Here is a 26,446-nt window from a genome sequence, read left to right on the forward strand (position 1 = left end):
AGAGAGAAAGAGGGAAAACATGACTTGTGGTCATATACAAACATCATCAGGAGAGCTGCTCGTGCAACTCCCTTTCTCTACAGTCATTAAGTCACTATTTTTGCTGTTCAAACTACTTATTTAAAGTTAGCTGAAACAACACAATTCTTGTTTTTTTATGAGACAACATAATAGTTTTATGTTTAGTCCACTTAAATTTCTTCAGTTAACTTAATTGATTTGTGTTGGGACAACATGAATGGATGGTGTGGAACAGTGTGCACTTGAAATGCGGAGGAACAGAAAGAGGACAGCATTGTATTGTTTGGTGTGTGTGTGGTGTTAGTCTTTACTCTTGATGGTGTGCTTTGAAATGCTTTTTCAGTTTCAATTTAATTTGTCTGCCTTTTAGCCAAATCAGAAAATGCTGTTTGTTCTGTGTGTCTGTTTAGTTGGATTATAGATTACAAGAGAGAAAATGCAGCTCTGCTTTGTTCGTGCGAGGAAAAATCCTCTGCCATTCACATCACTGGCAGCATGATGGCTTGTTGTTTACAACACTGCAACCTGGTGGAGGTGTTACGGGGCTGACAGCAATTCTCTGGAACACACAAGCATCATTCGTTTTCAGTGAGAGTTAGCCATTTAGGCTGATGTGAATGGCAGTGATGGCCGACTTAGCAGTATGTTTACATGCCCGTTTCTAATGGAGTCACAGCAGGTTTTTGCCTAGTCAGGCTACAGTTTTCATCCATCTAAGCATGACACAATGCATAAACAAATATTTGAAGGATTAAATATGTCACATGTCATCTCTCTCTTACTGAGAAAACAAACAATGGAGAAGCCTGTTGTAGTCAGCATTAACTCATGCTATCTGTCTGTTAGTTTGATCTGTCTGTTAGTCTGCTGGTTCGAGTCCCAACTGGGTTAGTTGGCATTTCAGTGTGCAGTTTGATTGTTCTTTCCATGTTCGCGTGGGTTTTCTCTGGGTTTTCTGATTTTCCCCACAGTCCGATAACATGCGCCATAATTGAATTGAATAAACTTAATTGGCTGTAGTGTATGTGTGTGAATGAGTGTGTATGGATGTTTCCCAGTACTTGGTTGTAGCTGGAAGGGCATCCTCTGTGTAAAACATACTGGATAAGTTGGTGGTTCATTCTGCTGCGACCCCTGATATATAAAGGGACTAAGCCAAAGGAAAATGAATGAAGTCAATGGTTTGTTTTAAAATGCTCTGATTGCTGAATCAGCTGTTTTGAATGAATCATTTGAATAAAAGATTCAGAGTATCACTCATTACGACAGGAACTTGTTGCTGCCTACTGCTGGTGTTAGTGTTATTTTTAAATTAATAACAGGCTTAAACTTGCCAAGATAAACCAGCACAACAACATGCTCATTAAAATAGTTAATACTGAGATCAGAAAGATCTCAGCAAATATGAAAAGCTTTTTTGTCAATAGACCCTTTTCACATTTCCGGGTTTCTCAGTAGCGGAAGTCGTCATAAATGGAAAAACTTAGAGCTCAGTAAATAGGAGAGTAAAACAAATATCTTTTTTACAATCTTATTTGCTCAAATAATAAAAGAAAAACTCCACAATGATGTTATAAAGACTTTCAGAAGATGGAAAAAAACTTATGAAATAAAACTTAGTGAGACTGCTTATGGCAGCCAGAGGAGAGAATAACATCAAATTTACTGTCCTGTTGTCGGCACGTCGACATATGGTGCAATAGCATGTCAGGGCGTTCCAAGTTCGAATCTTGGCTCGAGGACATTTCCCTATCCCCCCCCCCCCCCTCTCTCATTCTTTCTCTCTCTCTCTCTCTCTCCAACTTTACTTTCTGTCTCAATACTGTCCTATCTAATAAAAATAAATCTTTAAATAAATACAAATAAATTTACTATCCTGTCCCATAGACGCTGTATTAGAAACGTCTCGCACAAGCGGTAATTTGTTTATTGTAATTTGAAGGAAAGATGATATAATGCATACATAAAGACATATAAATGTGCATATGTTTTAAAAAAAAAATCAAAACATTAAAAACTTTCAAGGATTTAAGATGCTGATGACTGTAAAACACATCATAAAAGGGTCGATATCACATACCCTTAGTCCAACTTGTATTCCAAACTAAATTATTTTCCAGTGGAATTAACATTAAGCAAGCTAAATCATTTGCAAAGCGTGCTCACATTTAGATTGGTGCTCAATAATAGAGATACGTGACTGTAACAGTGCATTTCACAAAGTTGAATAGCTTCAGTTTCATTTGAAATAAAGATAGGCAAATAAGGTAACTTATAAACAACATTCGTTGTGGATTTTATTCGACTCCTTTATAGAAAAAACAGCAGTAGCGATTTTTACTCTTTTACTCAGCTTTTGAAATGTTACCTTTAGGACGCAGGTTTAAAATTCTAAGCCCGAAGAAATGCTTATAAAAAGTCATTTATTCCAATTGCAGTTGTTGTGTTAAATGGAATCACTGTTTAATGTGAATGGTGCAGTTGTTAAGAATGATCTGCAAGAATATGTTTGGGGCTAATTAGGTTTTTAAGGTTTTTATTTATGTTGTTGTTATGACAAGTGTTGCTATTATGTGATTGTTGTATGTTGCAGTGTTAAAGACCAATTTCCTTTCTGTGCCAAGCAGAACGGACAACAAAGTTTAAACTAAACTAATCTTTGCTAACATTAGTAAATAATAAGACATAATATGCTTATTATTGATTAAAGATTAAAATTAATATTGCTGTAGACATGTTGTCAGATCACATAAACTATTATAATTAACCAATATTAATGATTAAAACCTTATTGTAAAGTCGTTCATTCTTTATTTCTATTCCACTTGGTGGGCCAATAGTTTTTTGGGTTTTCCAGGAAACTGTTCATTTCCATTGCTGTATTATGCTTGCGTATAAGGAGCCTCTCTGCTTTTCTGCTATAGACACTGGTTAATTGGGCTCTAGAGAAAAACTAATTCCATCAACACACACACACTCAGCAACATCCCCAGCTGCTCATGTACTGGAGAAAAGGCCTGCGCTCCATTTCCTGCTCTTCTTCACCATTAGCATCCCATTCCAACACACTCTACTTACACATGCTTGCCTCTTTAAAAGACGTTTCACACTTGAAATTGTTAAAAGCTCACTGAAAAAAGAGCAATCTATCACAATTTCATATATGACAAATATAAATAGCTTATTAATATATATTTTAAATAGTTTTAAACAGAGTACTGACTTTTATTTCATAAAGAAGAACAAAATAGTGGTAAGTAATAATGACAAATTCTCAATTCTTAACCCCTTATCAGTAATTTTGTTGATCTTAAAATTCTTTAATCATTTCAGAAAATAAAACTGTCCGTGGAGTATTAATTTTTCTCAGATGTGCAGTGTTTTCAGTGCATTTTCATATTTTTGTAGAAAGCATATTAAGTAGAACAGCGCTGACTTTAATAGCCGTATGTCTGTCTATAGAAGCAAGCATGTTGATCCTGGCGGGTACGTTTACATGACAATGATGTACTTAAAAAAGCTGTAAAGTTTTTAAAAGTTTCACATACTAGTGACAGCATTGTCAAAATAATATCCCTGTGCACATGTATCCATAGAAACTCCGTAATAAAGCATTGTATTACTCATGCCAGGCCACACTGTGAAAAACATCCCTTAATTAGCAGGTTTCATTTTGTGATTCATGTTTTTTTCTGATTTATTTATGGTTATGATTTGCATTATGGGATCTTGATCTCCGCTCTGTCGAAAAACTAGTAAAATTCAACTTTTTTAGTAGTTTGAAACAATATATTGTATAAGAAATTGTATATAGAGAATTAAATACAGTTGTAGTCAGAATTATTAGCTCCCCTTAATTATTACTCCCTCTGTTTAGTTTTCCCCAATTTCTGTTTAATAGAGATAATTTTTTTAACACATTTCTCAACATAACAGTTTTACTAACTCATTTCTAGTAACTGATTTATTTGATCTTTGCCATGATGACAGTAAATCATATTTTTCTTGATAATTTTAAGACACTTTTATACAGCTTAAAGTGACATTTACAGGCTTAACTAGGTTAATTAGGTTTGCTAGGCAGGTTAGGGTAATCAGGCAAGTTATTGTATAACAATAGTTTATTCTGTAGCTTAAAGGGGCTAATAGTTTTCACCTTAAAATGTTAAAAAAAAAACAGTTGCTTATATTCTAGTTTAAATAAAACAAGACTTTCTCTAGAAGAAATAATATTATCAGACATACTGTGAAAATTTCCTTGCTCTGTTAAACATCATTTGGGAAATATAGACTATATATGTATAAAAAAAATTAAAATCAAGGGGGTGGGGAGGGGGAGGGGGGTGCGGGGTGGTGGCTAATAATTCTGACTGTATATAACAGAAAATGCACTGGTAGTTTAAGAATTTTATAAGAATATATATTTTTATAAGAATTTTATATATTAATTTACACATCACACACACATAGAATGAATTTGCTCTTGTTTAGACCAGAGATTGTATTTTTTACTGACGTCTCTTTGGAGTTAACAAGAAGCTTATGAAAGTAATCCTTTGTACCAGTTTCAGCGGTTTTATTTAACACGAGTTTATCTAAATTAGCAATACAATTTTTGTTTGCTACTGTATTTTGTATTGTTTTAATTGTTTGGTTTTTATAGAATGTCTGCAGCAATATGGTGATTCCTGTCTAGTACAATATATATATTTTTTTGCTGTTTTCACTGATAGTTCACTTTAAATAGAAATTATTCAAGCACAATTTGAAGTGAAAAACCTGTTTTTAAAAATGTTTTCAGTACTTTGAGCAAACATACCCCTTACTGCCGATGTTTTTGTGGTTTATACTTTGCAATAATATACATTTTTTGGTCACACTTTACAGTAAGGTTCATTAGTTAATGTCAATTAATGCATTTACTAACATGAATAAACAATGAACATTTACTACTGTATTTGTTCATGTTAGTTAACGTTAGTTAATGAAAATACAGTAGTTCATTGTTAGTTCATGTTAACTAATGGTACATTAACTAATGTTAACAAGCATGGACTTGGATGTTAATAATGCATTAGTAAATGTTCAATTATAATTAATAAATGTTGTACATGTGTTGTTCATGATTAGTTCATGTTAGTAAATGCATTAACTAATGAACCTTATTGTAAAGTGCATTTTTTTTAACATTGAATAATGAATTAGCTGACACAAACAACTTTGACAATTTGTCCAGCCTTAATCTTTGCTAACATTTGTAAATTAAAGGATTATAAATTAATAAATTAATTAAAGCATACTAATAATTCAAATCGTTTTGTAAAGTGTTTAATTCTTTATCTCTTTTTCCATTGGGTGGGGGAAAAGTTTTTGGGTTCTCCAGGAAATTCTCCATTTCCATTGCTATTTTATACTTGCTCTCTGCTTTTCTGCTATAGACACTGGTTAATTGAGCCGAAGAAAGAGACTAATTCCATCAACGCACAAACATCAACCCAGACAATCTATCCCTTCAAACTGATAGAAATGTCAGTAAAGTTCACTTTTTCAAACTTTACAAATTTGTCAAAGTATTTGGCAGATTAAGGCTTCATAATGCATTTTTAAAGCATTCGACAAATAATACACATGTGCATCACATTTTACTAAATTGAAGTTTTGTTAAATTAAAAATTTGTATTCTGAATCCCGATTTTAAAAGTTTTCAGTTGTCAGTTTTTTTTTTTTTTTTTTTAAATGTGTTGATGGTGTAAATGCTGTTTTACAAATATCCATCAACTATGAACAATCTCTTCCCTTTCACCAAAGTGAACTTTTTAATCAGAAAGTCAATTTTACAGAAGGGTGAAATACTGGGACACAAAGGTAGTTTAGGACTAGATGTACATCACTAATCAACTAATATTTCCTCATTATTATGGCTAAATATTATAGGACCTATTATATAAAAGATGTAATTTATAGCAAAAAAAAGTGGGTTGCCCTTTATTTTACAGTATGTGTACTTAACATGTACTTACAGTATTCTTGCCTAAGAAAGTTCTGAGTTATATAACTTAAATACATGGGTTTTAAGGTATAGAATAGGATTAGTAGTTGTTACCCAGTTTATATAACGACTACAGCCCTATTTGCATAGGATTAGTATTATCTAGGGCCTTGTAATATTTAGAAATGACCCCTCATTCACATTCAATCATGATGGTTTTACAGTAAAAACAAATATCATGAACAGAAGAATGTTTGTTATCACATATACATCCTATACGTCTCCATATAATAATTCTTTTGTTTTTTCTATTCTGATGTTTTTTCAGGTTTTTATTTCTGCAAATTGTATTGTTGGTGCATATTGACATGACTGTGCACCCACAATACTAGCAAAACACTCCCAACACAGCCATCCATTCCTTCAGAGAGATGGATAAAAAGTGGACCAGAAAAATTTATACAGTATACGAATCACAGATATACCGATTCACATGGGACTAATATCTCCACAGGTTCAACACCCTGTGTTCAGCAAAACATAGTAGGTCATTTGCTGGGGAATTAATTTTTTACAAATTACAGACATGGCTGATTCACATGGGATTAAGATCATTGGCAACCTCTGCAATTATTACAGTTGACTAGAGGTCATCAGGTAATACTAATCCCATACGAATACAGACTCAAATATATACATGACGGTAAAATAAAGTGCAACCTAAAGTGTGATACATTAGGTTTCATGTACCCCTGACCATTACCCCTCATTTGGACTAGTGGGAAAAGCCCTTACGTCAGCTTTACCACAATAGATATCCCACACCGGTTGTGCTGAAGTGTCATTGTAAATCACCAGCACTGCAGCAGAACATCCAATCAGAGGCGACAAACACACTCTCACACTCTTGCCTCCAGCCTCTGTCAACTGTAAACACAGACACATCTGATCAAAACCAGTGTAAACCTTACAGTATATCTGGATTTACCACACTAACTCTGTATATTTCCAGGCCTGTAACTTTCTCTTCATCCCAACACCCCTCCTTTTCTGTCAAAATGTGTACAGTAAACACAGCATGCCCGTACCTCGTCCCAGCAGGTCTGTGACCGCCTCTTTTTGAGTGGAGCTAGTTTTAGAGATACCCTTTCAACCCGGTACTCCTGAAATAATTACCACATGCAATCAAACTCTCAGGCAGATTTGTTTTGTACATTTTATTTTCCACCATGTTTGTCTTGGATTATGAGGAGGCTCCAATTTGGACCAGACGCCTGAGCTCTTCTAAAAAGGTTATGGGCTAAAATGGTCCAAGACAGATGGTTGAATAAAACTGAGAGCAGAGGGAGAATTATGAGAAGAGTAAAGGCAAGATGAAGGGGATAAAAGGGGGAGTGGGAGCTGTATCCTGGAATAGCCAGCAAGTCGAGCTGTTAACTCCGCCTCCTCACCCCCCTCCTCTTTCTCACTCTCTCTCTCTCTCTTTCTCTCTCTCTCTCTCTCTCTCTGGCAGTCTTACAGTCTGTCATTTGAGCAGACAGTGAGAGCAGGAGGGAGGAAAACAGGGAGACTGAGCTGTGCTTTTGCCTGCCGTCTTCTCGCTTGTGCAGTGACACCCCTGAGACTGGATATCCGGACGGTTTATGATTCCCTAGCAGACTAGCTGGACTTTTGCTCCTGTTGGGATTTGTTTTGAGGCTCTCCCCACACCTCTTTGGAGTTAACGCTTCAGGCATATCCCCGGCGTGAACGTGCGCGTGTGATGTGCCATGCCCATGCCTGCTAATCTTGTGGCCAGCGATTGGGGTAGACCATGAAGGGGGGCCACCATCATCGGGGCTGCGCCTGCCACCACTTGTTTCGGAAAGTCCTGGCAAAGTGCGGCTGCTGTTATGCCCGGGTCAGAGGTCAGTGGCTTTAACACTTTCACAGGGGGTTTGATTTCAAAGATATGCAGGATGAGAAATCTTGGAGTACTATTTGAGAACTTCTTGGTGTGTTGTTTCCATTTTCCTCCCACACTGGTGTTTTGATTTTCATATTTGGGCTTCGATCCTCTTCCAGATTTGCTTTGGCAGATGCTCACCCACCTCTTTCTTATCTCTGAGTATGAATGTATTGCGTTTCAGGCGTGTCAGGGGATTCGTCTTTTTGTTTTTATTTTTTTTCCCTTACGCTCACGCTCAGCTGGAGCAACAGATGTCTGTCACTTCTCATGGTTACGGCTTCCCCTCACACTTTTCATCTCACTCCCCCTCTCAGAAGCGCACATGAGATTATCGAGCGGCAAGAAGGGCGCGTGTGCATGTGTGTTTATGTGCATGCATTAGATGCAGTGTTTATGTGTAGGACAGGGTGCCATGTGTTCAATAGGGGGGTTTGGTGGCGCACGTGGGTGGATGAAACACGGGAGGCTTCATGGGAACATTTGTTCCCCAATTCAGCAGTGAAACGCTCACTAAGGACTGTCCCTTTTTGGTTTACTTTTGTCTTCATGGCTTTTTGGTCTCACCATTTTTTTCAGCCAATGCATTCTTTTATTAATAAAGTGGTAGTTTAAATTAAAATTTCCAATTCTTTTATTTGCTCCCTCTCAAGTCATTTGAAACATTTTTGTCAGTACAGTGAAAGTCAATGGGGTCCACTGTTCTTTTGCATCCCTTCTATTATATTGAGTGCACTATCCCTTTCAAGTTTGCACTACTAGTGTTAAACTGTGTGAAATTTAGCTTATTTAATAATTTCAATATCTTGAAATTACATCTATTCAGTTGATTTTTGCTATATTTGTTTAAAGTGAAAAAAAAAATTGTTTATTTGATCCTTCTCAAGTCATTTCAAACCTTTTTTGTCAACACAGAGAAAGTCAATGGGGTCCAATGTTCTTTTGCATTACTTCCATTATACAAACAAAAGTAGTTTGTTTATATAATACATAATATCGTTTGTTCTGTTTCTGTTATGAGTAAAAAAAAATTTACACTGTCTTCAAACAAACAAACACAAACAGAGTAATTGTGGCCAAATATTATATTTTAAATGCAATATCCCCTTCAAGTGTGCCGTAGTAGAGTTTAACTTGGGAAATATTGCTTATTAAATAATTTAGTTATCTTGACATTACATATATTCCGTTGGTTTTTGCTATACTTGTTTAAATTAAAAATTCCAATTTTGGTATTTGCTCCCGCTCAAGTCATTTTAAACCTTTTTTTGTCAGTACAGAGAAAGTCCAAATTTTTTTTGCATTGCTTTCATTATAAACAAAAGTTTAATACAACAGTTTGTTCTGTGGCATTAAACAGTAAAAAGAAAGTCTTGGCTTGAAACAAGCAAACAAACAAAAACAAAGTAAATATTGCCAAATATTATATTTTGAATGCACTACCCACTTTAGGTTTGCAGTAGTGAAGTTCACCCTGGGAAATATGTCTTATTTAATAATTTAAATATCTTGAAATTACGTCTATAAAGTTGGTTTTTGTTTTACTTGTTTAAGTTAAAAAATCCAATTCTGTAATTTGCTCCTTCTCAAGTCATATCAACCCTTTTTTGTCAGTACAGAAAAAGTCAAAGAGGTCCAGTGTTCTTTTGCATCCCTTACATTATATAAACAAAAGTAGTTTATTGCATTTTTTGTTGTATTACACAGTAAAAAGACAAAAATACAAACAAAATACAAACAAAAATAATCAAAGTAAATGTTGCCAAATATTATATTTTAAGAGCATAACCCACGTCAGGTTTGCAGTAGTGGAGTTCAACCAGGAAAAATATTGCTTATTAAATAATTTAATGTCGTGAAATTACATCTATCCAGTTGGTTTTTGCTATACTTGTTTAAAAAAATCCAATTCTGTTATTTGCTCTCTCTCAAGTCAGTTCAAACCATTTTTTTTTCAGCATAGAGAAAGTTAAAGGGGTCCAAATGTTCTTTTGGATCCCTTCTATTATTTCTTTTTCAAGTTTGCACTACTAGTGTTAAACTGCGTAAAATATTGCTTATTTAATAATTTAGATATCTTAAGATTACATCTATCCAGTTTATTTTTGCTATACTTATTTAAAGTAAACAGTGTATTTTTATTTGATCCTCCTCGAGTCATTTTAAACCTTTTTTGTCAGTATAGAGAATGCCAAAGGGGTCCATTGTTCTTTTGCATCACTTTTATTATATAAACAAAAGTAGTTTATACATTTTTTTCTGTTGTATTACACAGTAAAAGGACAGTTACACTGGCTTAAAACAAGCAGACAAACAAAATCAGAGTAAATGTTGCCAAATATTATATTTTAAGTGCAGTATCAAGTTTGCACTGGTAGAGTTCAACCAGGGAAAATATTGCTTATTAAATAATTTAGATATCTTGACATTACATCTATCCAGTTGGTTCTTGCTATACTCCATCTGTTTTGAGTCTGGAATTGTATAATTTATGTAAAACATGCTGCTCTAGAGCTTTCTTCGCATGCTTTTTTTTTATCATCGTTTCGACTCTGTGGGGCTCTGGCATAGTTCAGATGCTTAGTTTAATCTCCAGCGCTTATGTAATGGATATTCTTCCTCTGAGCCAGAGTATGTGCTTTCTACCTTCATTTAGGATCATCGAAGTTAACCTCAGACATCATTCTGATGTCGTGACAATCTGTGCAAGCCATCTAGGGGCTGCTGGGTATCTGAAATAGATGTTGTTTGTTGTAGTATCTGACGTTTTGTCCATTCCTTTGCTGTTGTTTGATGGTGTTTGAATTCTCTTTTGTGTATTAAAATTTGAACCCTAAAAATTATTTTTTAAATGACATACAAATCCAAAGAATGTACCGAAGACTTGATCCCCAATTTTTTTATCCATACAAAACATGACAAAAGTGAATCTGTATAATGAGTAAAGATATAAAATAACAATTAATAAATATTTTGGAAGTATTATCTTTAAAGAGAGATTTTTGATGTGTAATCAAAGGGTTCTTATAAATATGTTATATGTACGTATGAGTGCATATGTATGTATGTATGTATGTACATACATGTTTATGTGCATTTATTTGTATACTATATTGTTTATTTTTGGTATATATACATCTTTGTTGCGGTTTCATTTTATATGTATATTATAATTATTAATTATCGAATTATCGGTTATTGATAACCGAATTATCGGTTATCAGTATCGGCCAAAAAATCTGTATCGGTGCATCACTAATATTATATATATATATATATATATATATATATATATATATATATATATATATATATATATATATATATATATATATATATATATATATATATGTAATATTAGATACTGATAACCGATAATTCTTCAGACTTGGAGGCCGATAGCCTATATGTATGAGCCGATAATTATAAATATTTTAAAATGTTATATTACAGCAAACTTTAAAAAGGTTGAACTACTCTCATGAACTGAAGAGTCTATACTGGTGATTAGTTGAATATATCGACCTATATTCACGATTTTACATAAATCAGCATGCAAAAAAAAAAAAAAAAATCATTTTCTTCATAGCAAATTTAAATGCAACTTTACTGTTGCATAAAAATAATAGGTTAAATAACAAATTGGGATTTAATCAACAAGCAAGTTAAATATATTTTAAATAAAATGAAAATGAAAGAGCTAAGGACTAAACAGCTCAAATGTTCTTGAATAAAACATGTTACAGTAATGTACAAGTGTACAAATATGTAATGTCTGAAAAAGCCTTTTTTAGAGGTGTTTTAACAGTTCAGAGCCACCATACAAGCAAAAAGCTAGATACAGAATGTGTTACTTTAGAAAATACGGCATAAATTCATTCTATTTGGCGTTTTAAATTCTTTTGAATACATGTAGCTGCAGTGCTTGTCAATCAGATGTGTGTTCGTTATTGCTGTCAATCGTGGGAAAAATGATCAATGAAAGTTTATGATAAACTGCTGTGAGTTTCACTTAACTGTGGGGGCAGATTTGCCCTCGGAGTCAGATTTTGATTTTACACCTGATCATTGAGCTCTGATGACTTTATAACAAACAAAGAGCATAATATAAAGACAGAATGTGCGGCGAGTTGAGAGCCCGTATGCTGGATTCAGTGGTCAGCGCATCTAGGCTCTCCCCCGTTGATCTGTGAAGGCTGTCAGATGTGTGTGTGTGCGCGCGCGGTGACAGCTCTCACACGCGCTCGTTATAATCAGTATGAATATTCTGATTAAACTGAATACAATCTTACATCAACAACACATGGCAAACAACACACTGATAATTAACAAATAATCATATTAGATTACAAACAACCCAGCGAGTTGTTGTTTAGCACGTGTGCAGGGGCTGCAGTTTGATGTGTTTGTGTATGTGTGTTTGTGTGAAGCGGAGTGGGAGAGACAGAAAAGAGGAGCGTTTTTTTTTTTGCAATGTTTTCAGTGATGTTCCCTCTTTGGTGACTGATTTTGTTGTACCACAAGGAGAGTGATAAATGATTGGGCCAAGTTACAAGTGTCTTCGTTCATTCATCGGCTGCTATTAAAAGAGAAGAGAGTTAACCCCAAAACTAATAATATTTAGCCCTGGAGTAATAAGTGAACACTCAATCAAACATATCTACAATGATAAGAAACATGGTTACTTACCGAGTTATTAACGCACAGCAATACCACATGAAGAAAAGACGGACTTTGAAGAAATAAACAGTGTGAGGAGAGCTCCATTATAGTGCACTGGACAAGTTCCGCCCACGCAAGCGCGAGGCAGGCAGATCTGCATTAAAGATATCGGCCTAATTTAGACATCGGATAGATAACGATAATCTTAAAAAATTGCATTTATCGGCCGATAACGATATGGTCGCCGATATATCCTGCATCCCTAATATATATATATAATTAAAGTCATAAATTATTAGCCCCCTTGTTTATTTTTTTCCTCATTATCTGTTTAATGGAGAGAAGATTTTCACATTTCTAAACATAATAGTTTTAATAACTCAATTCTAATAACTGATTTATTTTATTTTTTGCCATGATGACAGTAAATAATATTTTGCTAGATATTTTTCAAGACACTTCTATACAGCTTAAAGTGACATTTAAAGGCTTAACTTGGTTAATTAGGTTAACTAGGCCGGTTAGGGCAGCCATAAAGGGGCTAATAATTTAGTCCTTAAAATGGTGTTAAAAAAATTTAAACTGCCTTTATTCTAGTCGAAATAAAACAAATAAGACTTTCCAGAAGAAAAAATATTATCAGACATGCTTTAAAAATTTAACATCATTTGGGAAATATTTAAAAAAGAAAATAAAATTCAAAGGAGGGCTAATAATTCTGACTTCAACTGTATATATATGTATGTATATATATATATATATATATATATATATATATATATATATATATATATATATATATATATATATATATATATGTGTGTGTGTGTGTGTGTGTGTGTGTGTGTGTGTGTGTGTGTGTGTATGTATATGTGTATGTGTGTGCATAAAATATTAAGTAAAAATATTATTTACTGTCAGCATGGCAAAGACAAAATAAATCAGTTAATAGTTTTTTAAAACTATTATGCTTAGAAATGTGTTGAAAAAAATCTTCCCTCAATTAAACAGAAATTGGGGAGAAATAAACAGGGGTGATAATAATTCAGGGGGCTAATAATTCTGACTTTAACTTTATATATATATATTTTTTTTCATTAGTTTTTATTATTACATATTATATATATTATATATTTTATACATTTTTGTTACATTTAAGTGAGTGTCTTCTGGGAGTCAATTAATTATTTTTGATGGTGGCCAGTATGCTTCTAGAAAGAAAAAAAAAGAGATTGCTTTTTCAAGGGTTACAAGGGAACTATAACTTAAAACTGATTGATGTATTGGTCAAAACAAACTACCTAGTGCTCTTTTAATCAAACAAAGAAAACGTTAATAATGGCAGTGCACTTTCATCAGCAAAGGTGAACGTCTCAAAGTGACTGTACCCTGTGGTTACATATAGCGCTGCTCTAAGTCAGCAAATATAATTTTAATGTTGGACATTAGCATCAAGCTCTCTTCTTTAAATATAAATCACATTAAGAGAAAGCTGTAGGCAGATGGAGGCGCTTAAACCCATATGTGCCTTCCTCCCACCCTCCTCTTCTCTTTCACTTTCCCAGCCTGACTCTTCTGCCTTGGAGATTATGTGCCTCTTTCTGACACCTAAGCTCTATTCTTTATGATAGAAGGCAGTATAAATGGCTGGTTTATGTAAGGGCGTTTAATCATGCTTGGATGAGGGCTAAATGTTTATTCAGCCCTGGGAATAAAGTACACAACCTGAATGTGCCTGGAGCAGGAGGGCTGTCGACGTGCTGTTTTCTGCATGGTTAAAGGGGCAGACGTGATTGCATGTGCGGGAACAGCTATCGGCCTGGTGCACAGCGTCACGCACATCCCTTTTGGGACCCTACAGATGTGTTTCTGTTGTGGCGGCACACACATGTCTCATATCTAGAGTGAATTGCTAAAACTTGCATGCACCCTCTTTGTTTTGATGTTGATTGGAATAACAATCTAGATTGCAAAGAGATAATTATCTACACATATCAGTGTTTCTCCAATGGTTTTTCCTGGCTGTGAGAGGTGTAATTGATGGAAAAGACCTTTCAGGAAGCAACTTCCAAAACTTCACAATCCAGCATATGTTTCACGCAATGGATGCCCTTCCAGTCACAACCCAACACTGGGGAACACCCATACACTCTTGCATTCACACACATACACTGCGGCCAATTTAGCTTATTCAGTTCACCTGTAGCGCATGACTTTGGATTGTGTGGGAAACTGGAGCACACAGAGAAAACCCACGTAAACACGGGGAGAACATGCAAACTCCACACAGAAATGCCAACTGACCCAGCTGGGGCTCGAACTAGCGACCTTCTTGCTGTGAGACGATCATGCCACCCACTGTGTTGTTATGGATTATCTTATGATAAAAATAGGTTACAGAACATTCTTCTAAATGTGGTAGCACTAAATATATTTTTAGATATTTTACGCTACAGTCTAAAAATGTCTTGATCAACAATTCAAGTTACAGTAAAATGTATCAAATATGGAGTTAAGTAATTTTTAGATTAAATATCTTTCATTTAATATAAACTTTTACATTTTTAAATGTTTTAATATATAATTTATTCTTGTGAAGCAAACAGAAGTTTCAACCTTATTACTCCAATCTTCAGTTCTACCAGAAAGACCAGGGAGATAATTATGATTTTGAATTACATTTATTGATGAGTATTATTTCACAAAAGTGTCATTTAACAAAGCAGGATTTCTTTGGCGGAGACCTCGTCCATTGCTTGAATTGGGAAGCTTTTAGATCCAGCTATATGACTGCTGAGGATGAAGGAAGGGGCGGAGCCTACCCCCTGGACAGGGCCAAACTTGTGGTGGTAGAGAGGATGGTGGGTGAACGTCTACGTTGGTACCTGCAACCAAATGAATGAAATGAATGGACAGCCTATGTTGAAGTCAGAATTGTTAGCCCCTCATTTAACTTTTTTTTTTCTTTTTAAAATATTTCCCAAATGATGTTTAACAAAGCAAGGAAATCTTTACAGTATGCCTGATATTTTCACTTCTGGAGAAAGTCTTATTTGTTTTATTTCGACTAACCTAATTAACCTAGTTAAGCCTTTAAATTCAGCTGTACAGAAGTGTCTTGAAAAATGTCTAGTAAAATATTGTTTACTGTCATCATGGCAAATAAAAAATAAATCAGCTATTAGAAATTAATCATTAAAACTATTATGTTTTGAAATGTGTTGAAAAAGTCTTCAATCCGTTAAACAGAAATTGGGGAAAAAATTAACGGGGCTAGTAATTCAGGGGGGCTAATAATTCTAACTTTAACTGTATATTCCTTGTGTCTTGTGGCTACCGGTTGGATCTGATTGTGATGAGTGATGTGACATAAGGTCTTCCTAATAGAACTAGCACAGAAAAATTACATTTCTGCTCAAGATATATAATTTTTTATTTGTTTTGTTGTCAGTGATTACTTAGGAATCAGTAATTGAATTATTTGCCTTAATCTGAATAAGAATAATATGATTAAGACATTTACACAAGTTGCTTTTTGAATGTTCCTTTTATGATCCCGTTTTACATGATATAGCACATAGTTTGATAAACGTCATTGCATCACATCGCTATTCACATTTATATGGAGTTTCATGTAATATCAGGTGTTTCATTTTTAATTTGTTGACTTTAATTGCTGTTTGGCACTTTCACTTTCATTCAGGAACATTTCATTCATGCCCCCGTGACAACATGATATTGGATGTTAGCTGTGTGTGTATGGAATTTCCTGCCGCAAAATCCATCGAAAAGTCCTACATGATGGTAATAGTTTGATGAAGGTGTTTAAAAATGCGTCTTCAAAAATGTGTCTAAAATCGGCATACTCCACGCGTCTTAATTTGATTTCTGTTTAGTTCGATTATGACTTCAGTCAGATTAGGGTTATTAAAAATCCCTGTTTACATGGTCAACTCTTAATCAAAGTATTGTCTTAATCATATTAAAATCGAATTATTGGCGTCCATGTGAACAAACTCTGTGCTTTTAGTACATTTCTATGTGGTTTTTAGGGTGTTTTGAACTATTCTAAGTCAAAATAAGTTAGCAATTACATTTAGGCTTTTATATTTCTTGACTGTATGTAAATGTAGTGTATTTATACCAAATTAACGGTATTGTTCTTCATGCACAAACTATATGTTTGATGTATAAACAATTTTTGTCACAAAAGCTCGACCACTTCCATCAGTTCCCCAGTGGTATAGCCATCTTTCCGAAGCCCAGCAAAATGCAATCACATTGCTTTTTCAGCCAAACCATCATTCTGGTAATTGCACGGCGGTGTAAGCTGTTTCTTTTCCACTCTGCAGCTGTGGATGGCTATTATTTACAAACCCAGCAGGAATCTGCCATATGACGTCTCTTCTTTCCGTCCTAATGAGCACCAAGATACAAGACGCATGACAATCATCTGTTCAGACGCTATTAAGGTGACCATGACTATGTAGCTGAGACAGTTCCCCACTGATACCTGAACAAAAAACACTCCCTTGCTTAATAGGATGACTGCATGTGTGCGTATGTATCATTCATAGACCTACTTAGAGAATCAATAAACTTAGAACAGAAATCTTGGACGTAATGGCACCACGCATTGACTTTATAAAATCAAGCATCAGCAGAGCTTACAGCTGAGACAGCACATTTCAGTGTAATTGCTATTAGCATCACGCTGAACTCCCAGCTAGAAAGAATATTGTTTTGAGTTAAAAAAATAAAAGCAAAGGGGACAGAAAAAATAACAGAGACAGAGGAAGTGAAGGACGGATGCAAACGTTCTGAAGAGACATAACTCAAGAATTGTGTCTGAGCCCAGCTAAGAGTTTGTGTTATCTTTTAAAACTTGCTTGGCTCTGACAGAAACAGGAAGCTGAGTTTTTACCTCAGGAAAAAACACATCTTTGCCTAAAATGAGCTTAACAAAAGAGCTTGTTGCAGCTGTGTTTCATGGAGAAGAACATGCCATGGGAGTGAAAATTATTTCAGATGTCCCATGGAAAAGATTTAGGACTTGCACACTGATTAGCATGGTCGTGTTGTTTGTTAGCATGTTATCTGGCTTATTGTAGCAAGTGATTCAAGTCTTGCATTGATGCTTCCTGGTTAAACTTGATTAGTTAACGAAGAAGACATTTTTTGGAGGTCAAATACTAAAGTGACGCAACCGTTTAGTGAATTTGCCTAACTTTCTAAGAAAGCCAGTGCTCCCTGCCATCTCTGGGAGTCTGTTGTGACGCAGATATTTGAAGTTCCAGCCTCATCCTCCTTTCTCAGCTTGACCCTGCAAATGCAATTTACAAAAGAAAAACAAAATGGTTTCCCCAAAACTGCTTTATACAGTATGTTACCATACTACATGACCTTCAGAGGCATGTAAAGCCTCTTACTCATTTGCTTTAAAGGGCTAGTGAGGAACGATGCTTTAATGAAGCTCGAGTTTGAGCATGTGCTTCTCGTCATGGTAGTGATTAAGAAGGAGACAGTACCACTCTGCAGTAAGTCACAACATCTGCTGCTATATTGCGTTTCTACCACTGCAAAGCCCCCTACACTTCTGGTGGTATGTCACAAACCCATAGGTAATCTTGCTTTTATATAGGCTTTCCAGAGCACAGGCAGTCATAATGTGTCAGACAGGCTCCAGTGGCAGGAAAGAAGTAAGCGATTCGAGTAAGGACCTTTGCGGCGTTTCTCTGCCAGGAGCACAAGTCTCCTTTCCAAGTCTCTGTTTTCTTTGGCCGTGCTGTATATTGAAACCAATGGCTCTGTGCTTTCTGCCTCCCCATGCCTTCATTTTCACCTGCAGGTTTCCTTTCTTGTTTTCACCACAAGCCAATTTCAAAACCCTGCTGGGGTGATGCCTGCGAGGCGAGATAAAGAGCAATTAGAGGTGGAGAATCGGTCACAACAATTGTTTGTTACTCCCCATCTAATGTACACATAAACAACGCATCTGTGTTTTGAGAGCCAGTTGCATAATACAAGAGAGAAACTTGTCTCTGTTTGATTTTAACATGTTCTTTGTAAATCACTTGAAAAAATGTAAGCAAACCCTTCCTTCTTATTGTTTGTTAGCATATTGAAATGTGTTCCAAATTACCCCCTGTACTATAACTCTTTATTCCAGTGCTTAACACTTAACTTAAGATTCTTTTTAGCTAAGCGGGTTAACGTTTTAACAACAACAAAAAAGTAATAAATTAAATTAGCTATTGCTTTACCTATCTAATGACTTAATGCACAGATCCAATATACTGATACACATGTTTTTTTCTCATCTGCATTCACTTACAAATTACTTAGCTATTTAAATAATTGATCCAATTTTTACTCTAATTTGTATGTATTATTGTCAAGTGCAAGTAGACCTGAAATAGGACAGTATGCTGTTCAAAACGCAGCTGTCTGAGAATAGTTCAAGAATCTTAGATTGTATCGTATGTTGGTATGTTATGGCCTGTTTCTACCGAGTGGTACGGTACGAGTCACCCTTTGTCAGGCTTGCATTTCCACTTCCTAAAGAGTACCAATGGTACTAAATAAATGCAACATATATGAACACTTGAAGCCCCTTACAGTCTCAAATATGTTACCAATTACAGAAAAAGTACACAGCATACATTTAGTCCTTATTTGAGTTCAAAAACAACACACAATATATAGCCCACAGTCAGTGCAAACCTCTCATCTGTATTTTTATTTGTCACCAGTACATGTAACCTCTGTTAGAAAGTAAATCCGTCAATTCCGCACGTTATTATCATCAGCTCAAAAAAGTTTGTTATTTTAAATATAGACGCATGACCAGCCATCGCGAGAAAGTGAAAAAGCTTGCACTTTTTTGACGGCCTTATAAACAAAAAGTGGAACAGGGTAGATCATGCTCTTTTTCTTGGCTTAGTAGCTGTTTATCAAGACAACGATGAAGTTTGTTTAAGCTCATGTTGACCACGAGCTAGTGACAGATCTCTGTAAGCCAATAGCATTCAGCTGCACATCTTGTGGTACCCTTTTGTTGTGCTAGGTACCCTTTAGAAGGGGTACCCAAAACGGTTCACTTTTTGGTACATTTTGGCAGTGGAAACGGATGAAAAAGTATCGAACAGTACTGTACAGTACCACTCAGTGGAAACGGGCCATTAGTTGCACTTGAGTGGTTTAAAATCCCTTGTTAACACAGCAGTGGTTCATTGGGGCTGTGTTATTTCTGTCATCTTTCGTCCTTGCACCGAACCATTGAGAAGTCCTTATTTTCAAACCGTACTATTCTCTACATCAATTCAATACTATAGTTGACTGACTGATGACTGATTGAAATTGAGACATTATACTCACTCACAGTGTGTAGGTATTCTCCAGCAGCTGGCCTTTGACTGTACTTCAATTATACACTTGTTATTGCGGTACATTATAGGGTTGTATAAGTGAACATGGTAATGTCTTCTATGGTTTCTGACACCACAGTAAGTGGTACGGATACAGCCATGCTCAAGAATTAACCGCTATGTAAAAGTTAAGAGCAATTTACAGATTGGAACAACGATTCCTGGAAGGGACTGTTTTTTATTTGATACATTGTCTGGAGTTTGAAGTATGCATCAACATGTCCAAAAACAAGAAACTCAAAGAAATTAATTTAAGGCAACACAGTCCTGTAGCATGCAAGTAATATAATACAACCACCTTGCAACCAAAAGGGATGAGTGTCCATCAAAAGGTCCATTTCAAATGTATTCCTTATTGTTTTTCTTCTCTTTAATCTAGTTTGTTAGAGAAACCCAAGGTGAGCTGCTCCTTTCCTGCTTTGCTTCATCTTGATCTCTGTATTCCCAGGGTCTGGCTGGATTTGTCATGCATGCACATCCAGGCCACCACAAGCCCACCTGAGGCAAGTGTCTCTGAACAATCTTGACTCAGCCTCATAATGAGCTGGCACTCGCAATGCTTGGCAGCTACTCAACCAAGAGAAGGAGAGAGGGCTTCACAACTACTGCAATAATAATTATCTCATACAAAAAAGGCCGATCTGCTCCCATTGCACATGAGCTCTGATAAGTGGCTCTTCAAGGAGCTTTCTGATTGGACATGTTATTAGCTGCTATTTAACAGATGTTTTTTCTTTTTTTTTAATGCAAGGCCACTTACCAGGGGCTGTATGCTTGGAACAATCTGGGTTTAAGTGCAAATCTCAAGGGTGCAATAATGCTGATGCCAAATGGCATGAGCTCTTTAGCACTGAACCTGCAACCTTTTGTGGCAACAACACTTGTCTTTGCAGTCCATTTAAAATCAAAATGTACCACTAAATGTGTCTACATGAATGGATTGATAGAAACTATTCAAATTGGATATACTGAGAACAGATATTTCTTGGATGGATTTCTGATATCTATCCATTCATCATAAAACATCTATAAATAATTGTAGTCTATGCATTAAAGTTTTTCTCAGTCACTGTGGTGCATTTCTAACAACACTATTTACATTTGCACAACAGTTAATGCATTTTTCAAAACGATTTGTCATTTGTAGCATTTTCTTATTCCTTCCAACAAATTGCAAATGCTTTTGGACATGCATCAATTGCTTTCATACAACTCTCTGCTGCTTTATAACTTTATCATTTGCTTATGTCATGTCAATTCAAATTTAATAAACTTGTGAATGCTGAATTTTCATTCCATATAAAACTAATAGTCCTCATTTCATTACTCGAGTCATCACATACAAAAATGTTGAACTAGTTGTCAAAATCTGTAAAGCAAATTTTTTTAAACAAATTTAAATCTTTATTTTCCTGAAAATATCTTCTAAATTGAACAATTTGATGAATGATTTACAGACCTGTGTATGTTGTAGGTTCAGTTTCATTATGCAGAATGCTGTGAATAAATTAGATTTGCGAAGAGCAAAAGCAGTAAAAAAGTGAAACATACATATTCAGTGTCTTGTACTCAGATACCTCAGTAAATGCAGTGATGTCTAACTTTACTGTAGTTTTCAAATGGCTGTGCAAACAGTATACAGTGCTGTCTTGAGCATTTTCAGGAAGTGTCACCAAAATCTGACTTTTTTGAATTGGAAAAATGTACAGAGTAAACTGTCATAATAAAAACATGACAAAACTATTTGACTATCTTGTTCATAAACAATGGTGTCAGGACTTTTCATTTTACAAAGACACTTTCATTAACATCAAAACTAGCCTTTGAAGAATGAGCTATTCATGTGACATGCTTTTGCAGGTTATCAACTAGGTTTTGCATTTTGTATTAATTGTTTTGAAAAATGCATTAAGTATTGTGCAAATGTAAATAGTGTTGTGAGAAATCCACCAAAGCCACTAAGAAAAACTGCATATTTGAGGGTTTTTTAGATGAATGTATCTGATATTGTTTGGCTAAATGGATTGATAGATTTTATGAATGATAGATATTTTCGAGTAGATACAGACATATTCATCGTAAATAAATAAATTAAACATCTATCTACCACCTGTTTTAACCATCTACTTTTGGATGAAGATATATGGATATGATTTGTGATGGATATGTCAGTATGTCATGGTGGATGGATTGGATAGTTTTAGATGGATCAAATCCATTTGTGCAAATTGCAACCTAATATATGGATTAATTCATATACTGTAGTTTCTCATATTATTGGATAGATGGGCAAACAGTGGGATGGATGGATGGATGGATGGATGGATGGATGGATGGATGGATAGACAGACGGACATACAGACGGACAGACATACAGACAGACAGACAGATAGATAGATAGATAGATAGATAGATAGATAGATAGATAGATAGATAGATAGATAGATAGATAGATAGATAGATAGATAGAGAGATGGATGGATAAATAGATGTCCTTCTAGATATGGATGTGTAGGGGCATGATCCCTCATATCGCCGGATCACTGAAGTTTATAGATGATGTTCTGTTTCACTTCGCAGACATCTTTTTTTGTCATTCACTTATAAGGTCTCATTCCTCCATGTATTATGGAAAAAGCTGCAAAAATAGAAAAACTGAAAGCTAGCTGAGGTACTTGAGACTGCTCGTCGCTCAGTAGAAGGAGATATTTTTAACACGCCATCCCATCCCCCTTTTTCTTTCTATCTGCCTTTCTTTCCTTCCTTCCCTCCTATGCTCTCCCTCTCTTTCTATCGCTGTAAATCTCACTGATATACTTTCCTTCCATCCCTCACTCTTTCCATCTCTTACTCAGTCGCTCTCTCTCACACAGACACACACTCACAGCGCCTTCAGTAGAATGAAGAAATAGCCCCAGTTGAATATTGGGCAGAAAGTTGTATGATATGCCTGTGAGGAATGTGAATGTCAAGTGGAGCGTTAAGATCATTCCAGGGGCAAATCCCACTTTCTGTTTTCTTCTCGTTGCCTCTCTCTCTGAGACAGGCTAAATTAAACTTTTGTCCACAGCTGGATGCAATAACCTCCTCAACTCTAGTCACCTTTGCTTTTCCTCAGCATTTCTCGTCTCTGACCTCGAGCTCCCCAAGGAGGGCTTTAATATGTGGCGAAAATCATCCGTTAGCATGGCCATTCATCTTAAAGGCCACCGCTCAGTTGGCATCCTTAATAATGTGTGATCTGAAATCTGCCATCTTCACTCACGGGACCACAGATCCTCTGAAGCTGGAAATGTCATTTTTCTAATCATATGTTATAGTTACACCACCCTCCTGCTAATCCTTGACCCCTCAGAACCCCATCGAATAGGGCTGTGCAATATGTCAGTATATACCGTATAATTAAATGAAATTTCACATGTCAAACGGTAGGGTTGTCGTGCACAAATTTCAAAATAAAAGTCCGATATAAGCAAAATAAGTAAAAAAAAATTAAACTTTTTTTTTTTTTTGACCACACTGAAAATGTTCCAGCGACACAAAAGTTAAGAAACACTACAATAGAGCACCTTTGGGATGTCGTGGAACAGGAGGTTCAATCAACAAATCTGCAGCAACTGTGTGATGTTATCATGTCAGTATGGACCAAAATCTCTAAGGAATATTTCCAGTACCACGTTGAATCTATGACACCAAGGATTAAGGCAGTTCTGAAGGCAAAAGGGGGTCCAGCCTGGTATAAGTAAGGTGTACCTAATAAAGTGGCCGGAAAGTATATATTGTTTACATGTGTACTTTTTTATAATTTATATGAGTGCAATATTACCTGCCATTACAGGGAGGCAGAACAAAACACGGTTAACAGCATTGTGAGAAAGCTTAAAAGCACCATTCTTACATTATATTTTGTTAATATTTATTCTATATTTCTACATTTTTAATCAAACATTTGCTCTGAAGTTCTAAATAAAGCCGGAAATATGATCACATTTCTGAGTATGTACTTTAAAATGTAAAAAGAAACAGTCTCTTGAGTGTGATCATATATATATATATATATATATATATATATATATATATATATATATATATATATATATATATATATATATATATATAAGCTATTAATCAATTGAATTTGCAGAAATGTTCATTTATATGGTGATAAAAATCATTAACAAAATTATGATTTCTCTTATGATAAGAGATTTTTGTCATATTGTCCTGCTCTACTCTCAAACATGTCTTTGCATCAGTGTAAAGATGGGGAGAATGAGGTAACAAGTTATTAGTCGCGGGACTGCATTCCATGCCTTGTTTAGAAAAAAAAGAAAGAGGGAGGACATCATTCTTCTGAATTCCACATTCTGCTGCTCCTTGAACATCATCCGTGCTCTAAATTGTGCAGTGATTCACAACATTACGAATGCCAGAATGAGCCACACGCTTCTGTTGTTTATCTTGGTGAAGTGTTTTCATTTACCGTTGATGCGTTTTTTTAGTGGCGCATCATTGAATCGTGTTTTTCAACACAAAGGCCTTTCTGTCACTCTTGGCAGTCTGTGGAAGCCGTTTTCCCTCGAGGGTTCTTCACGGACTACATTGGTAGACATATTTTCTTGTAGTGAACAAACAAATTGTGTATTGGAGCAGAAACAGTTCTTTAACCTCTTGGACCAACAGCAGCTTGACTCCATTTATGCAGGATACGAAAAAAGGACAGATGCTCCTTGCTAAGGCTCAGAGCGAGCATGAGAATAATAGCTTGTTTATGAAATCCAGCGTGTTATCCTCTTATGCAACAAGCCAGTGACTTACTAAGAAATGCATGTGTGTATACAGTTTCTTCTGACCTTGGACGGAAATGAAATACGTGTAGCTGACAGTGTTTTTAAGTGAACATTATGTGCTTTCTTTTTAGAACGGAAAGTGTGCTGCTTCAGTGACAAGCTTTGTTAGTTAAGTTACTCCTAGTTGTGATGTATGAGGCACAATGCTGGTTTGATTAGGAGCAAAGAAAAAGAGAAAAAAATGGCCTCTTAGCACTTTGAGTGATATGCACCATGATGATACATATGATTGTTGACCTTGTCATGTTGTTACTGTTGGATTGAAAACTTGTATGAGCAAACCAACTACTGACTTCATTGTTTACATCATTAATTCAGTTATGGACTCTTGCATTTGTCATTATATTATTCAAAGTTTACCTAAGTCAAGCTTCAATGGAGTTTTCTTTTACTGTGCACATCAGAGATGTGTTTTTTCTTTGAGGAATTAAAGGGACACTTCACCCACAAATAAAAATTTACTCACTAATTATTAGTTCCAGATATTTCAGTTTCTATTTTCTGCTAAGCACTAAATAAGATATTCTGAAGAATGTTGTACATCGGTATCCATTGACATCCATAATAGTAAATTGAGCTACTATGAAAGTGAGTAGTTACCAGTTTTCAACAGTCTTGAAAATATATTTTTATGTGTTCAGCAGAATAACAAACTGTGTGCTGTGAGGCAAGTAAAGGGTAAGTAAATGATGACAGTTTTCATTTTTTGGTGAACTATCCCTTTAAGTGAATTATGTTATGCTTTTGCCAACTCTTAAAAGGAACTCTTAAAAGGGAACCATTATAAGAAAAGTCCTGGAGAGATGCTATTCAGTTATTTTGACTACAAATAATATAGGCTGATTTACAGCTAGGGAAGAAAAGGGACCACTTGAAAAATGTCTGTTCCTCTGGATTTGGTAGTTTTGAGTAAAGTGTCAATATTTTATTCTAGAAATATCAGATAATAATCATATAGTCATTTAAAGCATTTCCCCCCCAGAAAATATTAATTTATTAGAATAACAAATATTTTTATTTGGTTAGGATTGAATATTCAGCGGATTCGAATGTTATTCGATTAAATAGGCGTTATCAGTGGTTATCAGCTGATAGATATGTGCCAGTAGGAGCCTTCTGCAACGACTGGTATAGGCTCAGAAGGCTGTTATAATTTGTTCACATGGTTAATCAGCTATAGATCACATTCGGCTGTGGCTGGAAGTTAAGGAGGATTATTTATATTATTTACCAAATTTTTGGCGACGAAGTGGCACAGTAGGTAGTGCTGTTGCCTCTCAGCAAGAAGGTTGCTGGGTCACTGGTTCGATCCTCGTCTGGGTCAGTTGGCATTTCTGTGTGGAGTTTGCATGTTCTCCCTGCGTTTGCGTGGGTTTACTTAGGGTGCTCCGGTTTCATCGACAGTCTAAAGACATGCTGTACATTTGAATTGGGTAGGCTAAAATTGTCCGTAGTGTATGAGTGTGTGTGGATGTTTCCCAGAAATGGGTTGTGGCTGGAAGGGCATCCATTGCGTAAAAACATGCTGAATAAGTTGACGGTTCATTCCACT

General features: G+C 35.5%; 1 protein-coding gene across 6 annotated transcripts in view; it reads left to right on the top strand.

The window, feature by feature from the left end:
- arhgef25a (Rho guanine nucleotide exchange factor 25a) overlaps window positions 1–26,446 on the top strand; it is a 185,222-nt gene that overhangs the window by 21,123 nt on the left and 137,653 nt on the right. For 5 of the 6 annotated variants that reach the window (XR_015523689.1, XR_015523687.1, XR_015523686.1 and 2 more), the window contains exon 1: window positions 7,530–7,917. The exons of the other annotated variant lie outside the window; for it this stretch is intronic. Coding sequence is in view for 1 of the 5 variants with exons in the window: in XM_087307293.1 (XP_087163419.1) it covers window positions 7,824–7,917 (94 nt within the window). In the remaining 4 variants the exon portion in view is untranslated. Of the gene's footprint in view, window positions 1–7,529; window positions 7,918–26,446 lie in introns of those variants that run through there. 6 annotated transcript variants of the gene reach the window in all.

This window comes from Danio rerio, chromosome 23 (genome assembly GCF_052040795.2).
Source record: "Danio rerio strain M-AB ecotype USA chromosome 23, GRCz13ab, whole genome shotgun sequence".
Taxonomy (NCBI): domain Eukaryota; kingdom Metazoa; phylum Chordata; class Actinopteri; order Cypriniformes; family Danionidae; genus Danio; species Danio rerio.